Source organism: Bolinopsis microptera, chromosome 3 (assembly GCF_026151205.1).
Source record: "Bolinopsis microptera isolate Bmic1 chromosome 3, MBARI_Bmic_1.0, whole genome shotgun sequence".
NCBI classification, from domain to species: Eukaryota; Metazoa; Ctenophora; class Tentaculata; order Lobata; family Bolinopsidae; genus Bolinopsis; species Bolinopsis microptera.
In genome coordinates this window covers 9,135,430-9,154,851 of record NC_087074.1, presented here as the reverse complement: position 1 = coordinate 9,154,851, position 19,422 = coordinate 9,135,430, and the positions used below count along the sequence as shown (strand labels likewise).

General features: G+C 38.6%; 1 protein-coding gene across 8 annotated transcripts in view; it reads right to left on the bottom strand.

Moving 5' to 3' along the window:
* The window catches only part of LOC134812261 (myosin heavy chain, striated muscle-like), a 32,495-nt gene extending 16,729 nt beyond the window's left edge, over window positions 1–15,766 (bottom strand). For 3 of the 8 annotated variants that reach the window (XM_063819537.1, XM_063819539.1, XM_063819536.1), the window contains exons 1-6: window positions 15,667–15,766; window positions 4,132–4,295; window positions 3,247–3,390; window positions 1,527–1,618; window positions 1,061–1,194; window positions 365–587 (exon numbers count right to left, since the gene is read on the bottom strand). In XM_063819537.1, coding sequence (XP_063675607.1) covers window positions 365–587; window positions 1,061–1,194; window positions 1,527–1,618; window positions 3,247–3,390; window positions 4,132–4,295; window positions 15,667–15,706 — 797 coding nt within the window. In that variant the 5' untranslated portion in view covers window positions 15,707–15,766. Of the gene's footprint in view, window positions 1–364; window positions 840–1,060; window positions 1,195–1,526; window positions 1,619–3,246; window positions 3,391–4,131; window positions 4,296–9,660; window positions 9,735–15,666 lie in introns of those variants that run through there. The other 5 variants (XM_063819540.1, XM_063819538.1, XM_063819543.1 and 2 more) reach the window with 4 other exon arrangements.
* Between the last annotated feature and the right edge of the window lie 3,656 nt (window positions 15,767–19,422).

The window sequence follows — 19,422 nt, the reverse complement described above, 5'->3', positions numbered from 1 at the left end:
CTTTAGCGATTCCTGTTAGCGATTATCTTTAGCAAGAATTTAAGAATAGCGGTATATGTAGCTGGTTCGGCTTCACACAATTCACACAACTTCTGAACTTCACACAACTTCACACTGCAAACCTCGCACACAAAAAGCAAAAAATGTATTCATTTCAAAGTAAGCCGGTTCCTTTGAATTGACCTTTTTCCCTCTCGCGAAACAAAATCACTCTGTCAAAATACCGCGTTCTTCACTCAGTCATTGATTGAAGAATTCAAACAGCAGTAAAATCAAACTTTAGCTATAGAGTTCATTAGGAAAGACAGCTTCACAAAACGGGATGACACACTATCGCACTTCAGCGATCAGCAACTCGTGTTACCTATGAATCTTCCCGGTACCACCAAAATGTATCCTTATAAACTTTCCAAATCGCGAGGAGTTGTCGTTTTTCAGGGTTTTGGCGTTTCCGAACGCCTCAAGGACAGGATTACATCGGACAAGGGCCTGGTCAAGTGTGGTTTTTCCTTCCGGGGACTCAGGGTCACTGTTGCTTTGGCCAACCTGATCACCCACTCCACAGACTGATGCGAAGTAGGATACAACTGAAGATGTAGTGTTAAGTACAAAACTAAACTGCATGCATAATAAATCATTAATTTACCTATGGATTTTGCCCTGGGTTCCGAAATGAATACGGATGAATTTTCCGAATCTGGAAGAGTTGTCGTTCTTGATAGTCTTGGCGTTTCCGAAAGCCTCAAGGACAGGATTACATCGGACAAGCTGTTCATCCAGATTGCTACCATCGGTACTTTTACTCTCAACCCCGCAAATTGAGGCAAAGTATTGGATAACTGGGCAAGGCAGAGGGTCAAGTGATGTTTACACAGCCATTATTTTACTCCTTTTTTACATTTCATGCGTTTTTTATATTAAAAAATGAAATTGTTACCTTAAAAATATCATTTTATCAAAAAACATAACATTACATTATCAAGAGTTTATCTGGGATAATGCATGAACAAACTTTCTCATTAACTATACTTCGTGTCAAACAGAAAATATTGAATGATACCTTTTTTGGTATTTTCTGTTTTTCCAGCACCGGATTCTCCGGTAATAAGGATAGACTGATTCTCCCTCTGTTGGATCATGGTTTGGTAAGATTCGTCAGCAACGGTGTAGATATGAGGGGGCATCTCCGTACGCCTGATTTAGGATGTTGGTTTAGTAATTATGGAATTGTGCACAAAATTATTTTGGCTGCAGTTGCGCAACAATGCTACTTCCTGTCAGGTGCAGAGAAAATTATATTATGAGACGCTTCTGTATTCTTCAATTACAACGTCAAATTTTGTCAGCCTTACTTTTCAGTGACTGCATTTTAGTAGGAGTCTCAAAATAACAAGTAGGCTGTGTCATGAAGTTAAATCACATTCCAGACATATTACTTAATGTTTAACTGATTTTAAAATTAAGCAGGTCAGCAGTTCCCGAGGAGGGTCGAAGCATTAGAAGTTAAGATGAAAGTGTGGCGGTACCTCTTTCCACGGTAAGAGTTGATCACTTCTTTAGTGTATATGGGCAGTCTAGCGTAAGGGTTGACAGCCACACAGAAGATGCCAGAGTAGGTCTGAAGAAATAAGAGGGGTTAATAAAATCCCAGAGATGCCGTTAAACATCATCGGCTATTTATCCTTGACGAGTGGCAACACTCAGGACAATAGAGATCCTATCACGATATAACAACGGAAGCCTCCTATTAAGTTATGCGTTGATATTTAACAATTCTACGGGTGGAGTAGAGTGTAGCACAGACATTTTAACGACTGGAACATCCCCTGAGATCCTGTTTACATACAGAGTTGATCCAATCTACGTCAGACACCCTTTCAAAGTTACCACTTCGGGGGTTTTGTAGGTTTCAAACATTTTGAAGATATATATTTGGGGGGGGGGGGGGTGAAGACTGGTCATTATATAATTAGCGTTAAATCTTAGTTTACCTTTTATGGGCCTGTTAGTTATATGTAAGTGGAAAACATGAAATCACACAATGGAATGTGCTAAATCAGCACAAGGCACAATCCATTCATTCCCAGATAATTCTACAAAGTACAGTGTCATCTTTCACCGGAATTAAGCATCTTAAAACTTCTCGCCACCACATCATACCAGACACCATATGGTCGGTATAATCAAATACGGCGGTCAGTCTCTGAGTCCAGGATTCATTCTACACAGAGACCTGGAGTCTATGGGAAGGATAAAACAGGGTCCAATTATTGGTTCAAAGTTCGACGTTCGGTGGCAACAACTTTGTAATTTTTGAGCTTCCGTCAGCCATAATAACGTAATCCTTATATGTGACTCCACGATGACAAGTTTAAACGGAAACAAGACTCCACACCCTTATATTCTGACACTGAACACACAAGTTTTCTCCAACAATACGTCATTGTACAAGTGTGCGGGTGTAAAACTCAGAGAGAGTTTGCGGATCTAATTACGTTAAACCGAACACACTCGACATTACATTAAACGGGTGTAGCCCACAAAATAGGGAACTTTTGACGTGCGCCATGTTTTACAAATTGTAGGTTTCGATTTCATAAGAGGTTATACTTTCGGGGAAGGTGTGCTATTCTGGGGTCAGTTAGACTATTCTGAGTCATTAGTGCACTTCGGTATCTTGAGCGGCGAGCCCTGCGCGCTTTTCCCTGTCGTACGGGCTCACCGGTATTTTACTGTAGAGGACACGCCCACCTCCGTAAATATTAAAATCTAACTTAACACGGTATATTATATATCACATCCCTGATGCAGCATTTTTCTCTGCAAGATATGTCGGCAAAATTTTACACTTTCCCGTAATCCGTGGGTTGAAATACTGGGAGTTAGAGATGGAAAAAAATGTACTGTATTTACAACAATGATTTAGAATTTAGAGCAGGCTTGTCTAAAAGCTGTTAACTAACAAATGTTCAGACTCCTTAATCACAGTTAAAGCACTTGATACAAACACTCAACACTGTAGTAGGTGTTTGACATTGGTCACACTAGACATTACAATATATATTATTACAGCTGCAATTATATCACGAGTGAGATCAAAATGCTTAAGCATGATCGGTATCAATGTCAAAGTTTATAGTCATCAACAGACTTAAAACAATTTATTCTTAATGTAATATTATATATACAACTAATGGAATAGTTAAATATCAGGTTATTATGATGACCTGTTCCAAGTTCACTTACGTAGATCATGGATGAGAAGTATCTCTGTCGGAGGTTGTGAAGGACACTAGCCTCGTTCAGGTATGTCAGGTTAGCCATATCCTCCAGTTTCTCGAACTTAGGGGGGTTTATCTGCTGGATATCCTCCTTCTTTACTGTTATTTCCTGAAACAAACACACATTTATTGGCTGTTCCTCGTGTGGAGACGAAGCTAATGTTTTGAAGGTATGGAATTCAGTTTTGTGTAAAGTCCAGGACTCCGGAGCAATCGAATCTCGAAAGTTCCGTAGAAGTATCCAGAATTGATTAGTTCGGAAAGGAATACGGAAATTCTAATTGAAGGTCTAGACAGTTTTATTTTCATGTTGAAACAATAAACAGCCTATTAAGCTCAGATCATATCCAGTTATTTATCGCTTGATTTGTCCAACACAACGCTTCTAAAAAACATTATGTATCTCAACACTCAGTGCCTATATCAGAGCTCTAAAATATGCGGAGTCGCGGAAAGCAAGCCAGATAAATTAGTGTGATAATTAGATAAAGGATTGAGGATATGTTCGTAACAATTGGTAAAGGCGTCTGACGTACACCACACCCCTCACCAGCAACGCTGGATACTGCTAACGACCAGATGCAGGTCACTCAACTAGCTAATTGATAATTATTAATGTTGTGTTGCTTCTACGTCTTCTATTGACGGTGTTTGTTTTATATAATAACTTAGTGCAGATTGTTGGCGATTAATGGGAATTTAGATTTTATTGCAATATTGCATCGAGCACTCGTGTGAAGTGTTGAATCAGTACCGGAATTTAAAGACGTCTCAATAACGGCAGGAGACTTTGTATCTTTCTTTCTTATAAATTCATACTGAGAAAACCCGAATCAAAAATTGATCTCACCTGCATTGTTACGGTATTTTGAACGAGAACATTTTCCCCATCGTCCTTAATGATGGAAGCCTTGGCGAAGCCATGATCCTTGTCATTGATCCAGACTTGTTTCTTGTCGCTGAACTGCTCCGCTGCCTGCTGTTGTTCCGCGCGGAGGAACTCCATCCTTTCCACTGGGAGAAGTTTTATTTGATTATTTTGATCATGAAATAAACACGAGGAACAATAGAAATGATCTAGTGGAGAATATGTCATTCAGTCCATGATCCCAGCAAGGGGCTTTAATAGTTATAATAATAAACCGACTGGATTAAGTCATTTTTAGATTAGAGACGAATGTAAGACCACATTGTAGCATGTTGATGGCTACATCGCAATTTGATTATAACCAGGGTAACGGGTTACAATAACCCGTTATAAACAAAGTTAACCACACAAAAGAATGTAAACAAATATGTAAAGAAGGGCAGAAGATCCTTCCCACAAGACTCTGTAGTAATTACCCAACGTGAGACATAAAAACCAAAAATTTGAATTTAAAAACGAGCCATCATCGTAAATTATAAACACTAATCTACGTGGTGTCGGTAAGTTTAAACAGAAAGAAGTAATGTATAGATAAAACTTAAAAAAGAACATATAATATTGAGAGCTAAACATAATATTAAGTTCACACAGCGATGTTAACCGCTGCCCCAGCTGCCCCCCGGCTGTAATAAAGGCTGTGGAGAGAGCTCAGTACAAACAACAAGAAATACGAGAGGTGCGCAAGTGCGGAGATCAAATATCAAAAACATACAAAAACATGTGGTCACTGTTTCTCTCTCTCTCTTCTACTCACAGCGCTACTCAGCATAGGAATTACTTTCAAACGGTGAAGTCAGGGTAACTAACAGTGAAGATAAATACCACGGTCACCAAGCAACGTACGTTTTATTCTACTAAGTACCGGGGAAAATGCAGGTAGTTTTTAACACTGGCGGCGTTTCTTTTCCCTAGCGAGAAGTCAGAAGGTTCGTAAAAGGTGCAAAATTGTGTTGGAATGTTAAACACGGTTGTTTGCGACCGAATTTATCGTGTGGTTTTAACATGTTGTGAGTAGCAAGTGTGCAGCTGGGTCCGCAGCTCTGTAAAATAGAGCTGAGCAAAACAAACTGGAATTTACTGTAAATCTTTTTAATATTATCTTGGGCGTCTGATTAAATTTGGGTCAAGAAAATAAGACTTTTAAAAAATAACTGGTGTAGTAGGATAAGCGCAAAAATATAAAAAGAGGAGTAAAGAAGCAGTAAGCAGTGTAATATATGTTTTCGTTAAGTTAATTGTTAACAAAGCTACAGACAGCTGGGTCAGACTGTAATTCCTAAATAAAAGAAGTCACAGTTACAGTTATAACAAGTTACAAACACACGGGGGACAGAATAGTGAACTACTTAGAAACTTTTTCTATTCCGGCCGTTTTATTCTATCCTAACTAATGTGAAACCGCGATGTGGACCAACAGGTTCGCTTTATTTTTTCTGTAACCAGGCCCCATGATAACTACATCTCATTTATTAGTCTCTACAATTAGCTAAACGTATAATAGAATTGTTGCCTTGTAAAGTGATATTCATTAATGTAGCAAGCCGGACAACAATGACTAGTACATTATTGACACATCGGACAGGAGCCACATAGTAGCCACATAGTAGCCACAAAGTATCCACATAGTAGCCACAAAGTAACCACATAGTAGCCACAAAGTAGCCACAAAGTAACCACATAGTAGCCTCATAGTAACCTCATAGTAACCTCATAGTAACGTCAAAGTAACCTCATAGTAACGTCTAAGTAACGTCATAGTAACCTCATAGTAGCCACATAGTAGCCACATAGTAGCCACATAGTAGCTACATAGTAGCCACATAGTAGCCACAAAGTAACCACATAGTAGCCACATAGTAGCCACATAGTATCCACATAGTAGCCACGTAGTAACCTAATAGTAGTCACATAGTAGCCACATAGTAACCTAATAGTAACCTAATAGTAACCTAATAGTAACCTAATAGTAACCTAATAGTAACCTAATAGTAACCTAATAGTAGCCACATAGTAGCCACATAGTAGCCACATAGTAGCCACATAGTATCCACATAGTAGCCACATAGTAGCCACATAGTATCCACATAGTAGCCACATAGTAGCCACAAAGTAACCACATAGTATCCACATAGTAGCCACATAGTAGCCACATAGTATCCACATAGTAACCTAATAGTAGTCACATAGTAGCCACATAGTAACCTAATAGTAGCTACATAGTAACCACATAGTAACCTCATAGTAACCTAATAGTAGCTACATAGTAACCACACAGTAGCCACATAGCCTGCTGGATAGTAGAGCTAGAGGGGAACCCGGAATAGGTGAAAAGGAGGAAAGGAATAGGAGAGGAAACTCTCTGCTTCTCGGCGTAGGAGGAAACTTGGAGGAAACTCAGTCTCTATGTACGTGGGGGAGCTGGTGATAATTTGTGTTGAGTGCAATGTGCTACAGTCGTGATACTAAGTGAGTGCAATGTGCTACAGTAGTGCTACGAAGTAACTGACACAGTAGCTGACACACAGACGAACTAACGTACGAGGCCGAGTGTGGGTGTAGGAGTGAGGGATGCTCTGGAAGAATCAGTGTCAATGGGAGACAATCCGAGCATTTAGAGCGGAGAGAGCCATACAAATACCTCAATAAATAAATAACTCGAATTCCAACCAACACGGTGCAGCTCTGCCCGGACACACTCACGTATATTACTGGATGTAATTACGGGCAACACGCAACATTCTACACTCAACAGGGGACACGCTCAAATTAGATCCATGACAAACACAGAGGAAAGAGAGAGAGAGGAAATAGAAATGTGACCTCGAATTAAGGAAGTAGCTATCCACGATCCAACACGACAGAAATTAGGAGTCCCGAGTAATTTGCTTTATGTCGGCCGTTAGAGACTGGTAGGGGATTGTAACGAAGTTCGGATATTTAGGATGGAATTATCACGTCTTATTGACGTAATGACGAATATCAACTAATGGAATTCACATTATTTTAAGAATCATGAAGGAATCAATATGCATACTTTGAGGAACCATAGTGGCCGGTTATGTAACATTTTATTGCGTAGGTGAGATTAAAATATGATCACATTTGAGACGATGAAGCAAATGAAGCTGGGCGCTCTGTGTAAGTTACCCTGAGATTACTTGATACACTCCGGACTGAATACTGCTAACAGCTTAATTAAGCTCGTACCCGACCCCCTATCTTGCAGAGATGCAGCAAAAGAGTTGCGCGGCGCTGGTTGCAGTACTATTGGTTGACCAGGGTGTCATGAACTGAGTCTAAGAGGATCTGAATGTATCGTTATGTTACGTTTAACCAAGAGAGAAGCTGCCCTGTACGGTATTTTTACGAGGAAGATTGCTAAGTTAACACGTAGCAAATTCAGTTCGGCTAATTGGAGGAAATTAGCAGAAAATTAGAAGCTAAGCTAGCAGTGGGTAGGTTCCTGCGGTAACTTAGCATAATAATGTCTTGAAAATGTGTTATAAACGTGCGCCTGGTTGCAATTCACGGTGCTCATCTAATGTTTCTTATAAACATCTCAAATATTTCGGTATTTGCCAGATTATCACGGAATTGTAACCTACAAGGGAGTGTGGCAGAAAGCCTGGAAGTATGTTCTAGAACACAGCTGGGGTGTTTCCTTAGTCATTTTAGTTGAAATTAGCTCTGTTAAAAGCATTAATGTGTACAGCTGGATATACATTTGTGTACTTGCACTAATTAGATAGAGACCACTCAATACACACATTACTTTGGGAGAGCGAAGTGTATTTAATGCTTATCAAAACTACTTAAATACTTGCCCAGCAAGTTAACATGGAGGAATTCTGTTAGTTACCTTGAAAATTGAAATGGTTCCAGACAGGAAGAAGCCATGGTAACAATATTGAACTGCATTCTATTCGGCTACAATTATGTAAATTTAAAAAGAACCGAGTAGTTGCTGTTAAGTACCTGACATGCCTAGTGCACAACAGACCGAATGCGGCTTTGCAAGGTTTTTTTTCTTGTTATCACAAAGAAGGTTAAAACAATGGACCACATCGATTAGGAGACTTATCAGGTCAGTGTAACAAGCAAGGTGGCAGTTTTAACACAAGCATTCCTCGACCCCCCCCCCCCCCTCGAATTGCGTGTTATGAACTGTCTGTGTCCCGGATTTATGGGAAACCATATTAACAAATTAGGTTACAACTTTAACATCATCACCATCAGTCACCCAGATAATACTATGTTAAAACAGCCGTGTAAAACCATAACAGCTGTTAGGCTACAAGTATGGGTCTCACTTCATTACGAAATTAGGTTACAATGTTAAAACTTGCAGTTACAACCTGAAACAACAAGCCTGTAACACAGGGTGTAAAGTTAGGGTAACAAGGCGCTAACACGCGTGAAACAAGATAACAACACTGCTAAACTTTACACTGCCACAACACAGAGAGACAGCAGGAGTAATGTGTAGATCTAGATCGAATGAAGGCAGCAAATCGAGTTGCTTTCCCAGTCCGAACGGCTGAATATTATTTCCGCTATGTGTGCTGACATCATCTGACATCATCCCACCGCCTGCCCTTAACGCGTTACTCTGGAAACTCACGGCTATCAGGTTTCCAGAACCTTTCAAGTGGTAAACCCTTTATCAAATACGGCATATTTACAGGTTACAGGTTATAGAATATGGTGATTTAATTATCCGGAGAAACCTAAATATGTAATGTTCATCAAGTATTTTAAATGTTTGTACGTGATGAGATCAGTGTACTCGAAATGATGATAAAAGTAGGGCGGATACTTAGATAATGTGTTGAATAATGAATAATGAGGGAACACGGAAACTAACCAATGTAATGACTGCAAAGTGAAATATTAATAAATAATCAGGGCAATAGCACGGAAACCATGACAGAGGTAAAACTAGTACAATTGTTAAAAATGTTGAATAATCAGGAAAGTAACACGGAAACCATGAAAGAATTAAAACATTTAGTAGAGATGGTGATAGTGCACTATAAAACTCTAAACGGTACAAAAGGAGCCCCCACAGCACAGCACTGACTAGTCACCACTACAGACCTATTGTACATTGGGGGGGGGTAATACAATATGTATACACTCCTACCAATATAAAACATATACCCTCATATTAGTTAACAAGGATATTTGAGAAGGGGTATTTGTATGGGACCTAATTGTAGTTATACCACCGACCAAACGAACAAGAGTTAATCATAAAGCAGAGGGGGAGAGAGGAGGAGAGAGAGGGAGAGAGGAGGAGAGGGGGAGAAGGGATAATTTGCCAGTGCAGCAGCGTTCATTGTCCCATTGTTAGAACGGATAACCAAAGTAAATACGGTTAATTTGTAGATGTAGTGTCGGGTGATGGCTGGCTACGTGGACTAAAGTTGCAGCACATGGAAGCTAGCATACCTTACTTGGCGGGCAACTGTTACACCTCCAATATAAACTGTAGAGTAGTAACATGGTCATCATGAGACATGGTGTTATACGCTGTGTTATTGTGTGCTTTGAACTGTTTGACTAATAATATTAGTGAATTTAATACAATGTTTACTGTTGCACAGGTTCATGTCCTTAGTTAACCTAATTAGTTGTTCAGATCATGTTATGTGTTGGTGAGTCAAAACTACAATATATAGGAGTACAAATGGCAATATTATAAAGGCAATATTGAGGTTGTTTAGATGTAATGTGAAGGAAGTGAGAATATTCCCTGCTCAAACACAGATCAACTGACTACTCCTACATAAAGATCCCTGATAGTGCGTAATATTAGCAAGGAATAAGTCACATACAGCCGTTACCATGAGAAAAGGGAGATACGAGCCACGAGGCAGCGTTGCTTCTAACAACCAATATATATACGAGACTACAGACTATAGACTGTACTCTATAGACTATAGAGGCTCCGGCTACCCGGCGAACGACACATAGTGCTAGGAAACTATTACACAAACTTAGGAAACTATTACACAAAGTTGCACAATGACAAGCCCCAATGAATTGACGACAGACGTGAGTGTGTGAACGATATTGGAAGAGAGCACTCACCAAAACAACCGGGTATCAATAATTTTCACGCTATGTCAACATCGGGTAGCACATAATAAAATTAGAGGTAGAGATATATATCTGATTACTGATATACGAGGGAGTGATATATATTGTGTCCTGAGAGGGAAATATTGTGGCATTCTTGGCAATTAAAGAAGAATTTGTGACTATCTAGGAATAGGAAGCAAAAGGATTCCTCCCGGAAAGGAAGGACAGATTTAATCTGAAATTGAGCAATGATTTACACAAATGATGTAATTATATTAGGGTAAAATGTCGTTATAAAATGGTAACAGTATGTAACAGTACTTGTGAGATGCCACCTGATAAACTTACTATCTAACATATGATAAGAGGTCCATCTTTTAGATAAAATGTACAGGCTATTATAGGCTATAAAGCCACGTACACCACCTTACATTACTCTTTGTGGATACATGGTAGTGAATCCCAACTGTTATCTTGTTTGGATCGGCCAATCAGAGGGCTACACTCCTGTCACATGATCTACCTCCACCAATGGGAGGAGAGGGATCGCTCTGGTTGACAGGGGGAGATTGTAGTGATTTAATGAAATTACGCAGCATATCAAGTAACATTGACTGCAGCAGCAACTATTTCACGCAACATGGTGCCAACTGCGCCAGTTACAAGCCGGGAAAGTTACAATGCAGAAAAAGTTACTTTTGAAACGTAACAAACTAACCAGCCCTAAAACCCCGAGAGAAATGTTTCAGAGTAAGTGAGCCTCTCTGACAAGAGAGAGAGAGAGAGAGACTCTCCGAAAACTCGAGACAGTGTAATTTGTAACGACAAAAAGTACTCCTTCAAGTCTTTGTTTATAGTTTATCACCGCCTACATTAATATATCAGAGGGGTTTAGACAACAGTCGCACTTTATCAATGAACTGTAAGCTCTACAAAAGATTCCATAGAAAAGTCTTGTTGATAATTTGCACAGAAGCTTGGCTACGAACTGTTACAATTGTGCAAAAGAATGAAAAGCCGCGAAGATAAGTTTTACAGAAACCTGGCTACGCTGAAACAATTTGTGTTGAGAACTGAAAAGCCTTCAAAACAATTTCAATAGAAACTTGGCTTCTCAGTGTAAAGGAATGACAACGGAACGGATCGAGTGTATCGGGAGAGAGTTCCAGATAAAAGGAATTAGGAAACATCACAAAAATGATACAAAGAGAATGCTTCTATCTGATGAGACACATTACATCGTTATTCGATTGTTGGACTTAAAGCAGCAGAGATAATTATTGTATCTCACAGAGGAATGAACAGAGTGTCAGAGTGTGGGTAATAGCACATTCAATATTCACGATATTGTGTGATTATTGGTCGGCCGTAAAGGTATTGTTAAGTAAATTCAATGTACAATAAGTAAATTTAATGTAGTATGGTTCTTCATAGATAGTGTTTTATTGTGCTATTTACTATTCAGTGCGTACTAACAGAATACATGCCCTTTGTAGGTGCAACAACATTTAATGAAGTTCAATGATGATACCAGGACGGAAGTAATGAACAAACGATCGACGCTAGGACACGGAAATGAGTGTAACACGGAAGTCAGTGTAATAAACAACCAACGCGTACAGGACAGTACGGAAGTCAGCGTAACAAGGTAAATGAAATAAAGACAACAGAGATCAACCGATCAACGGACTGTAATAATATAAACTAATGAAGGAGTTACACACACACACAGAGTAAACATTGTTTCATTGATAAAGGGAAATGAATGTGGAGTGCCGGGGAGAGTAGATCATGTTTTATGGGTATGTTTATGTGGAAGTAAGTGTAGAGGTACACGCGCCAGCAGCGCGTTACTTCAACTTGCTCCTCATTGGTGCGTTACTGATTTAGTCGATCATGATTGGTTACACTCGTGGTGTGGGTAAACTGATCGGCCGAGAACGTTCAAAATTATTGCACTGCATTCTATTTGGTTACAACTAATCATTTGTCGTTTGCTGCAAAACATGCAAATTTATACGAAATGTCTAGCAATGATCTGCTACAATCCAAGAATGTTTTCCGACAAAATGTTGCAGATCGTTATTAAAAGTATTTATAGTAACTGTTTTGGAGGAAGCGATATGTTTTGACACGTGACAGCCTTGATCCGATCGAGGTTCATTGGTGCAACCAATCAAGCATATAGACTTCTGTGAGTGTGAACCGTTTTAGGTAAATATCATCACCTTTGAGCACAAAAAACAAGTTTCATGGTGAAAATTAACAACCCAATCGAGGAACACATCCTGTTGATGCAGGCAGTAAGTTTCCTCTAGTCAAATCATCACTCAGGACATAACAGGGTGGACCCAACACTCTACAGAGTCTCACTCTCTATTTGGTGACCAAATAACACCAAATAACACCTTGATGGAGTTATACCCGTGTGCATGCTTAACTACTTTTCATTGGCCGTGGCATTGTCAACAAGTGTTAGACAAGAAGGCAGGTTGTAAGACTTTGCATTTTGTGAAGTTACCGGCAGCTCACCACCTTATTCCCCAGGTAGAAATTGGAGAGTTTGGATCTCAATATATGTGAGTCATGCATTCACATAATCACATAAAACCCGGTAATTTCTTAAAGTCCAGGGAGAGTAAAATTAGCCGGTAACAAGATACTGTAAACGTTCCAAGAGTAAAAGCGCATAAAACATTCTTCAGTATACCACATGGTGCAGTGAAGTGAGTGCTACTAAAACTGATGAGATGTTTAATGAAGGAGCCAGCTGCTCTGGCCTAAATACCAAACTTCATTACACCACATTACTGAGGACGTTTGAGAAATTGTGGGTCAAATAAAATTTGTGGGTCAATTTGTGTGTGTTAATATTACAAGAGGGAGGTTGGAGTGGGGTGAAGCTAGAATTTAGCTAAGAAGTCAGCTCCACGGAACAGTATGTATCAGTGTGTATAATTAACTGTATTAATACTACTTGAGCACAGACCCAAGTTAACCAACGTTAAACAGCAATGTTGTCCGACAGGTAGACTGTGCAGCGTTGACAAGTTTCGAAAAACTGAATTCCAACTCCAATTTTGGCAACAAATTTGCTGGGATTTATGACAGTGATGAAATGGTAGGTTTTAAGTAAACGACGATTTCAATTTGCCACAATTCTATAAATATTTTAAGTTCTGACTGACGAAAACTTCCAAAAGTCTAAATTCACGATTTCATCCGTGATTAGAAACACTACCAACTATAAGCAGCTTCTTACAATATTACTCGACCCGAAATAATACTCAAGTAAACTTTACAAAACACCCGTTCAACAGCTGAGTAATGTTCAGTAGCTAGCACATGGAAAAGTGTCCTTTAATAATAAAAACACGTTATGATAGACTGGACATAACGGCGGCTAGAGCTAGATGTGGGCAGCAGCACTGTCAATTGTTGTTTTCAGTAGTTTTCAGGTGGTCGTTAAAAGGGGTGTCAAATTTCAGAGTTGTTAAAACAAAACCACGTCCTCTACATAGTATGAATTATTAGTGATATTCACATTATTTGGGGGCTGTAATAATAATTGCGCCAATTTTTGAGTAACTGAATATTGAGCAGACACTGTTAACTATACTGAAGAATATTTTTACCACTCAGCATATTCAGATTTCAGGCTAGTTAACAATATAATTATTACATGCTCGCACGACGCCTATAAATTTACAACGAATATTAAACTTTTGTTGGTAATAAATACCAACGTAATGTTTAAATACCACCAAATGTCTGTCAACTTTGTTTCATTTTGCTAATACCTTGTGGTTTCAGATTTCCGCCCTAAGGATCCAAATTTGTGGCTTTAAAATTTTACAACACCAACCCTATTTCGGCTCTGGATGTAACGACAACGGTTTAGACAGACTTCCACCGGGATTAAAGCTGAACTTGAAAACTTGAGCATATAAGTGATAAATAGTATAGAAAGGTGGTGACTACTACAGCTCTATAACTAATTACAAAAGCCTGACAACCTTCATCCTCCCCACACGTGCATTATGAACAAGAAACGGTTGACTAACGTGTAGTAAGTAACAACACGTGCAACATGACAAAAGTGGTTTTCTGTTTTTCTGAGTGTTTGTTTAGAATTATTGACAACGCCTTTACGCTGATAATTATAGAACTGACATTTTAAATCTGTATCTTGGGCGAAGGTGTGAATGACAAATATAACAATATGAAGACTACATAATGGGCTAAGTTTATAACATAACGGGTTATGGTGAGGAGGATAAAGTCAGAGCTGATAAAGGTTAAGTATTATTATGTAAATATCATAATGTTCTAAACTAACTCTTAACTCTTAACTAAACTTAACTCTTGACTCCTGAGTATGGTATAACACCGCCATCAGTCATATAAAAACACCATCAGTCACCAACAATTAACTTCATAAATGAAGGGTAAATAAAGTTTAACCACTAGTGCAGCTACAGTGACTGTAGCTGCTATACCACTGAAACACGACACGTGACCGGCGACCGCTACCTAAGTTCCGCTAACAACCATCCCAGATTGGACAAAGACTCTCCGCTACTGACATCCGAGAGCTCAAGTACAAAAGGAAAAACTCGGCAAGAAAGAGCAGCAGGACAGCAGTCTTGTGACACATAATTACAGGTAAAATTCGAGGGTGAGCGATAATTCTGCCAATCATCACGTCCCGTTCTGTTCGGTCTGAGCGGATTTAATTATGCGTCATGAAACCAGCAAGCTGTAGGCTTTGTACTGCATGTTGGTGGCAATCGTCAGAGAAATTTTCAGAAATAACTTAAAAAGTTACAGCAACCATATGATCCAATTTAGTGAGTTATACAGAGTTAGTGATTGTAACTAATGCTAGTTAGATTTATTACTCACTAAGAATGGGGTGTATGGGAAGTTTACCAAAAGTGTATCCTCTTTTTTTTCTCATGTTCTTGAATATAATCTAGACAGAGCATGTTCGCTAAACTAGGCTTCTTGTAATTATCATTGTCAAGCGAGAAGGCTTAGAGCTGGAGAAAAAAAATGGTAAGCTAGAAAGCTCTGCACTTGAAGTGATTGCTAGAGTTTGGATACAGTGTGTAATCACCCTTTGTTTAGTACTTAAAGTCAGCTAAAGCTGTTGTCACTTCTGCTGATTGGAGTCAACAACTACATACTTCTTCCCATGAAATGAATTTTAATCCACGAAAGTTTCCCGGATATGCTAAAGTATTGATGGAAGTTTAAGGAAAGAATTTACAGCCTAGACACCATAGAGAAAGAGAACCCATGGTAAATTGTCTTACTAGATTGAATATATTGTAATATATTGTTATGGTAAAAGAATGGGAGTTAACTTACCTCCCTCCTCCATATCACGGTTTAGAGCGTCTCTCGGCATCTTCTCCTCAGGGTGATATCACAGCTCCAATGCAACACTGTTTTCAACAGAAATATTTAAAACTACGTACTAAAATTTTATTTTAAACAATGCAACTAAAACGTGACGTACTATTCAGAAAGTTGAGAAAAATGAGAGCTTGATATGTGTTACTGTTAGTGATGCACAAATTTCGTAGCAACCGTAACTCTATAGCATCGAGGGTTCGGGATGCATATAATAAAATATCGAATTATGGAAGGGTAAAGAGTTGGTGAAGCCCCCAGAAACCCAAGCACAAACTCGTTAGAAATGCAGGACGTATATGCAATGCCGAACAGCTGCACAAGGGAAAGAGTTGAGGAGTTAAAAGCTCGGACGACTACACTCGGATTTTTGTGTTATAGCTTATCCTGCTCATTAACGGAAATATGCATTTATTTCTCTTCTGAACAAGCCCGGAACATTGAATTAGATGCCATCGCTAACTAGCCGTACACTACTGGGTACCGGTTGAAAACAATTGGTAGTTGAAACGATACAAAACGTATGAGAACTGCCGGTTTGCCCAGCGTAAAATCTAGTGGACACACTGAGAAAGGGTTGACAGCTTGTAGTTGAGGCCGCTATATTAAATGCCAGGCCGTCACATGTTACTTCTCCTCCTCTTCCGGCTGGTCTCCGGTTCCAGTCCTAGCTCCATCTGCTCACCCCTTTTTCCTTGCTTTTCACCTTGGTAATTTGTCCTGTGCTGAACTGCTTATAGAGTCCTGATCCGGGCAACTGTTTCACCTCAGCATGTGACAATTTAGCGCGTGACCTGCCCACGTGACTTGACACATGGGTTTTACTGGTAGATATTGGTAGCAGCAGGGAGGCTGTATAAGTGCTCTCTTGTCAGGCAGCTCATGTATAAGTATTATTAGAACGAATTGCTAACGCCTTGTAATATGAGCCATGATGTTCGCGAAACACTCTAGGTGTCTGACATCAGCAACAGATGAAAAAGAATATATTCAATATGTTGGTCTACACTTGTGTTAACAATGGACAAAGCGACCCAACCACTACCATGCAACTGTAACAAGGTGTTTTAATGAGTAATGGTATTGACACTCTAATAAATATACAGTTACACGTGGTTGCTTTTTTAGCTTCCGGGCTGTCCCAAGAATCTGGTGAAAACGTTGAGTAAATTTTAAATTTAGTACATGCCTGTTCAGAGAGTAGGTGAGAGGACATAGAGGAGGTTTGTACAACGTTCTCTTTCTACGCAACACTTATTGACGTCAAATAAGTTGTTGCATTAAAACTTCGACAATTTATTACTGGCGTTAATACCAAATATGGACATTATTAGATTGAGGAGTATGCATTTAGGGTACCAGTAATGAATTTGTTACTATTAATTATCATTTTAATTTAGCGATAGTGTTCATTGTTATTTGTTTTCAAGGCTGCTGGACGGTTGCACCCAATCTAGATTAAGCTACCATGGGAAGATGACGAATCAAAACCAATTAAAAACTGTTTGATCAGAAAAAACTGATTGGGAACCTGTTAATGGCCTGTTAAGGTGTGGGAAACGGGCGCAACTGTCGGTAGGCCGTTCCCAATGAAAATTCAATGTCCAAGCAAACATTGCAATACGTCCACTATATTACCTAGTGACGTCAGACTTTCTCTCCGCCTTATCTTCTATTGTTCTGCAATAGTTTGTAACAGGGAAACCTGAGGTCTTCGGTTACCAATGGACAGCCATATCCGATGAACAAGAACTATTAAATATTCCAATGTGAGAATTGAATGAACAGCTTTTGTTCATTTGAACCCAATGAACACCGGTAACATTGTTCATTGGATACAAAATTCAATGGTCGTCCATTACATTTAACATTGAGTTATTGTTTAACGGGTGATGCTCGTAAAATATTTGTTTCGACTATTCAATTTCAAAGACCGTCGACGAGTCCAACTCGGCGCGCGTCTTGGTAGGTTATAAACCTACAAGTTATTGTCACCCATACCAATGGTTGCGAGTTTTTGACTTTATTTTCATAACATGAAGATCTTCAGACCAGCGGAGTCGGCAACTATTTAGATTCAAAGTTAAATTGAAATTGAATTCTTACAGTTCCGTCTCTTTAGTGATCCAGTGCTATTTTTCGGTATATTTCGTTAAAAAAGGTTTCCTGTTAAAATATTATTTTCACGGCACAATGTCATGGAGGTAATGTGAGATGAGAGTGTGGTCACCAAAATTGTAGGTCATCAAGTAACACTGTCACCAGCATATATTCCACCGGTGATAGCAAAACACAGATCTCCGTCAGTATTAATGGGTATCATAAAGATAACACTTCCCCCACTGTCAGTTGCGACAAATACCAATTCTTCACAGATTGTAGGGAAATAAATAACATGATAATTAAATTATTGGTAATACACTCTTCCCCATAGTGATGAGAATAACAACGTCACTGGGTTCATTTACTAAAAATTATATAATATATATATATAATTATATACAACCATCGGAGACCTAGGAAGGTTCCTTAGTCTTACCAAAGCTCATGAACGAAGATTCCCTAAATAAGCATCCTCTAAACAAATTCCTAACAAAAACAATATTGCCTAATGTAAGAATCGGAACACTTTTATAATTATAAGAGTTCATTCAAATTATTAGAAAATTAAATCTCATTCTGGAGATTTGCGGGGATTATTTCGTTGTTTATTATAGTGGTTGCAATTTTATTCTCATTCTCTTGTATATATGGACACGTTCATTTGAGTTTGAGGATATTGGTAAATAAAAATAATAGCGTTTTTGACGATAGTGGCTTAATTTTGACATCTATTAACCTAGCACGTTCAGAAGTTCTGAACATTAGCCACATAACCCATACTCCCATATGCACTGCTCAGAAAGAAAATCTATTGTTGTTAGGCACTAAAATGTATCAAATGTCACATTTTGTGTGACTTAATTAACTGCAGTTGTCTAATTACCATTCCTTGGCCTGAAACATAGTAGATTAGGTCAATCTAACAATTATGATACAACATTGGTTAAAGGGCACGGATTGAACGGTTACAAGGCAATATTTAGGTAACTTTGTCACACTCAGAATACCATACCTCTATTCTACTGTGATGTGTCCTCAAAACCCTTTTAACTCATTATTTGATGGTTGATCTACCAATCATAGCCCTAAAATATTTTGTTTTGAATAGTTAGCTAATACAGGCACTTGGTTCTTGGGAAATGAGGTTAATTCTGTCACAATATATGGAATTTTAAATTTTGGGCGAACTATTTATATCTGATTTTGGTTTGAATGGCGGGAAAACTTTTTATGATGACAATGTAGTTGATGCAAGTTAAGATCAGTTGATGTTTACATTGTCACATTAAAAACAATGATTATAGAATGAAATAGTCTCTTATAATAACTAGATTATAATAACTTATGTGACAAAGTAAACATGTCTTGCCCCTATTTTGAAGATCTATATATTCTATAACTTTATTAGAATTCAACATTCTTTCAGAAAAAATTGGTAGAATATAGTCCAGAACATCAGAGCTCAAGTTTAACAATTTTAGGTTAAATTTGTCAAAGTCACTAAAAATGTGACAAAATTAACTTTTCCTGCCCAAAAATTTCAAGATAGTGTGTAAAAATTAGCATATGCTGCCTTATTACCTAAATCAATCCGAACTAAAAAAAATA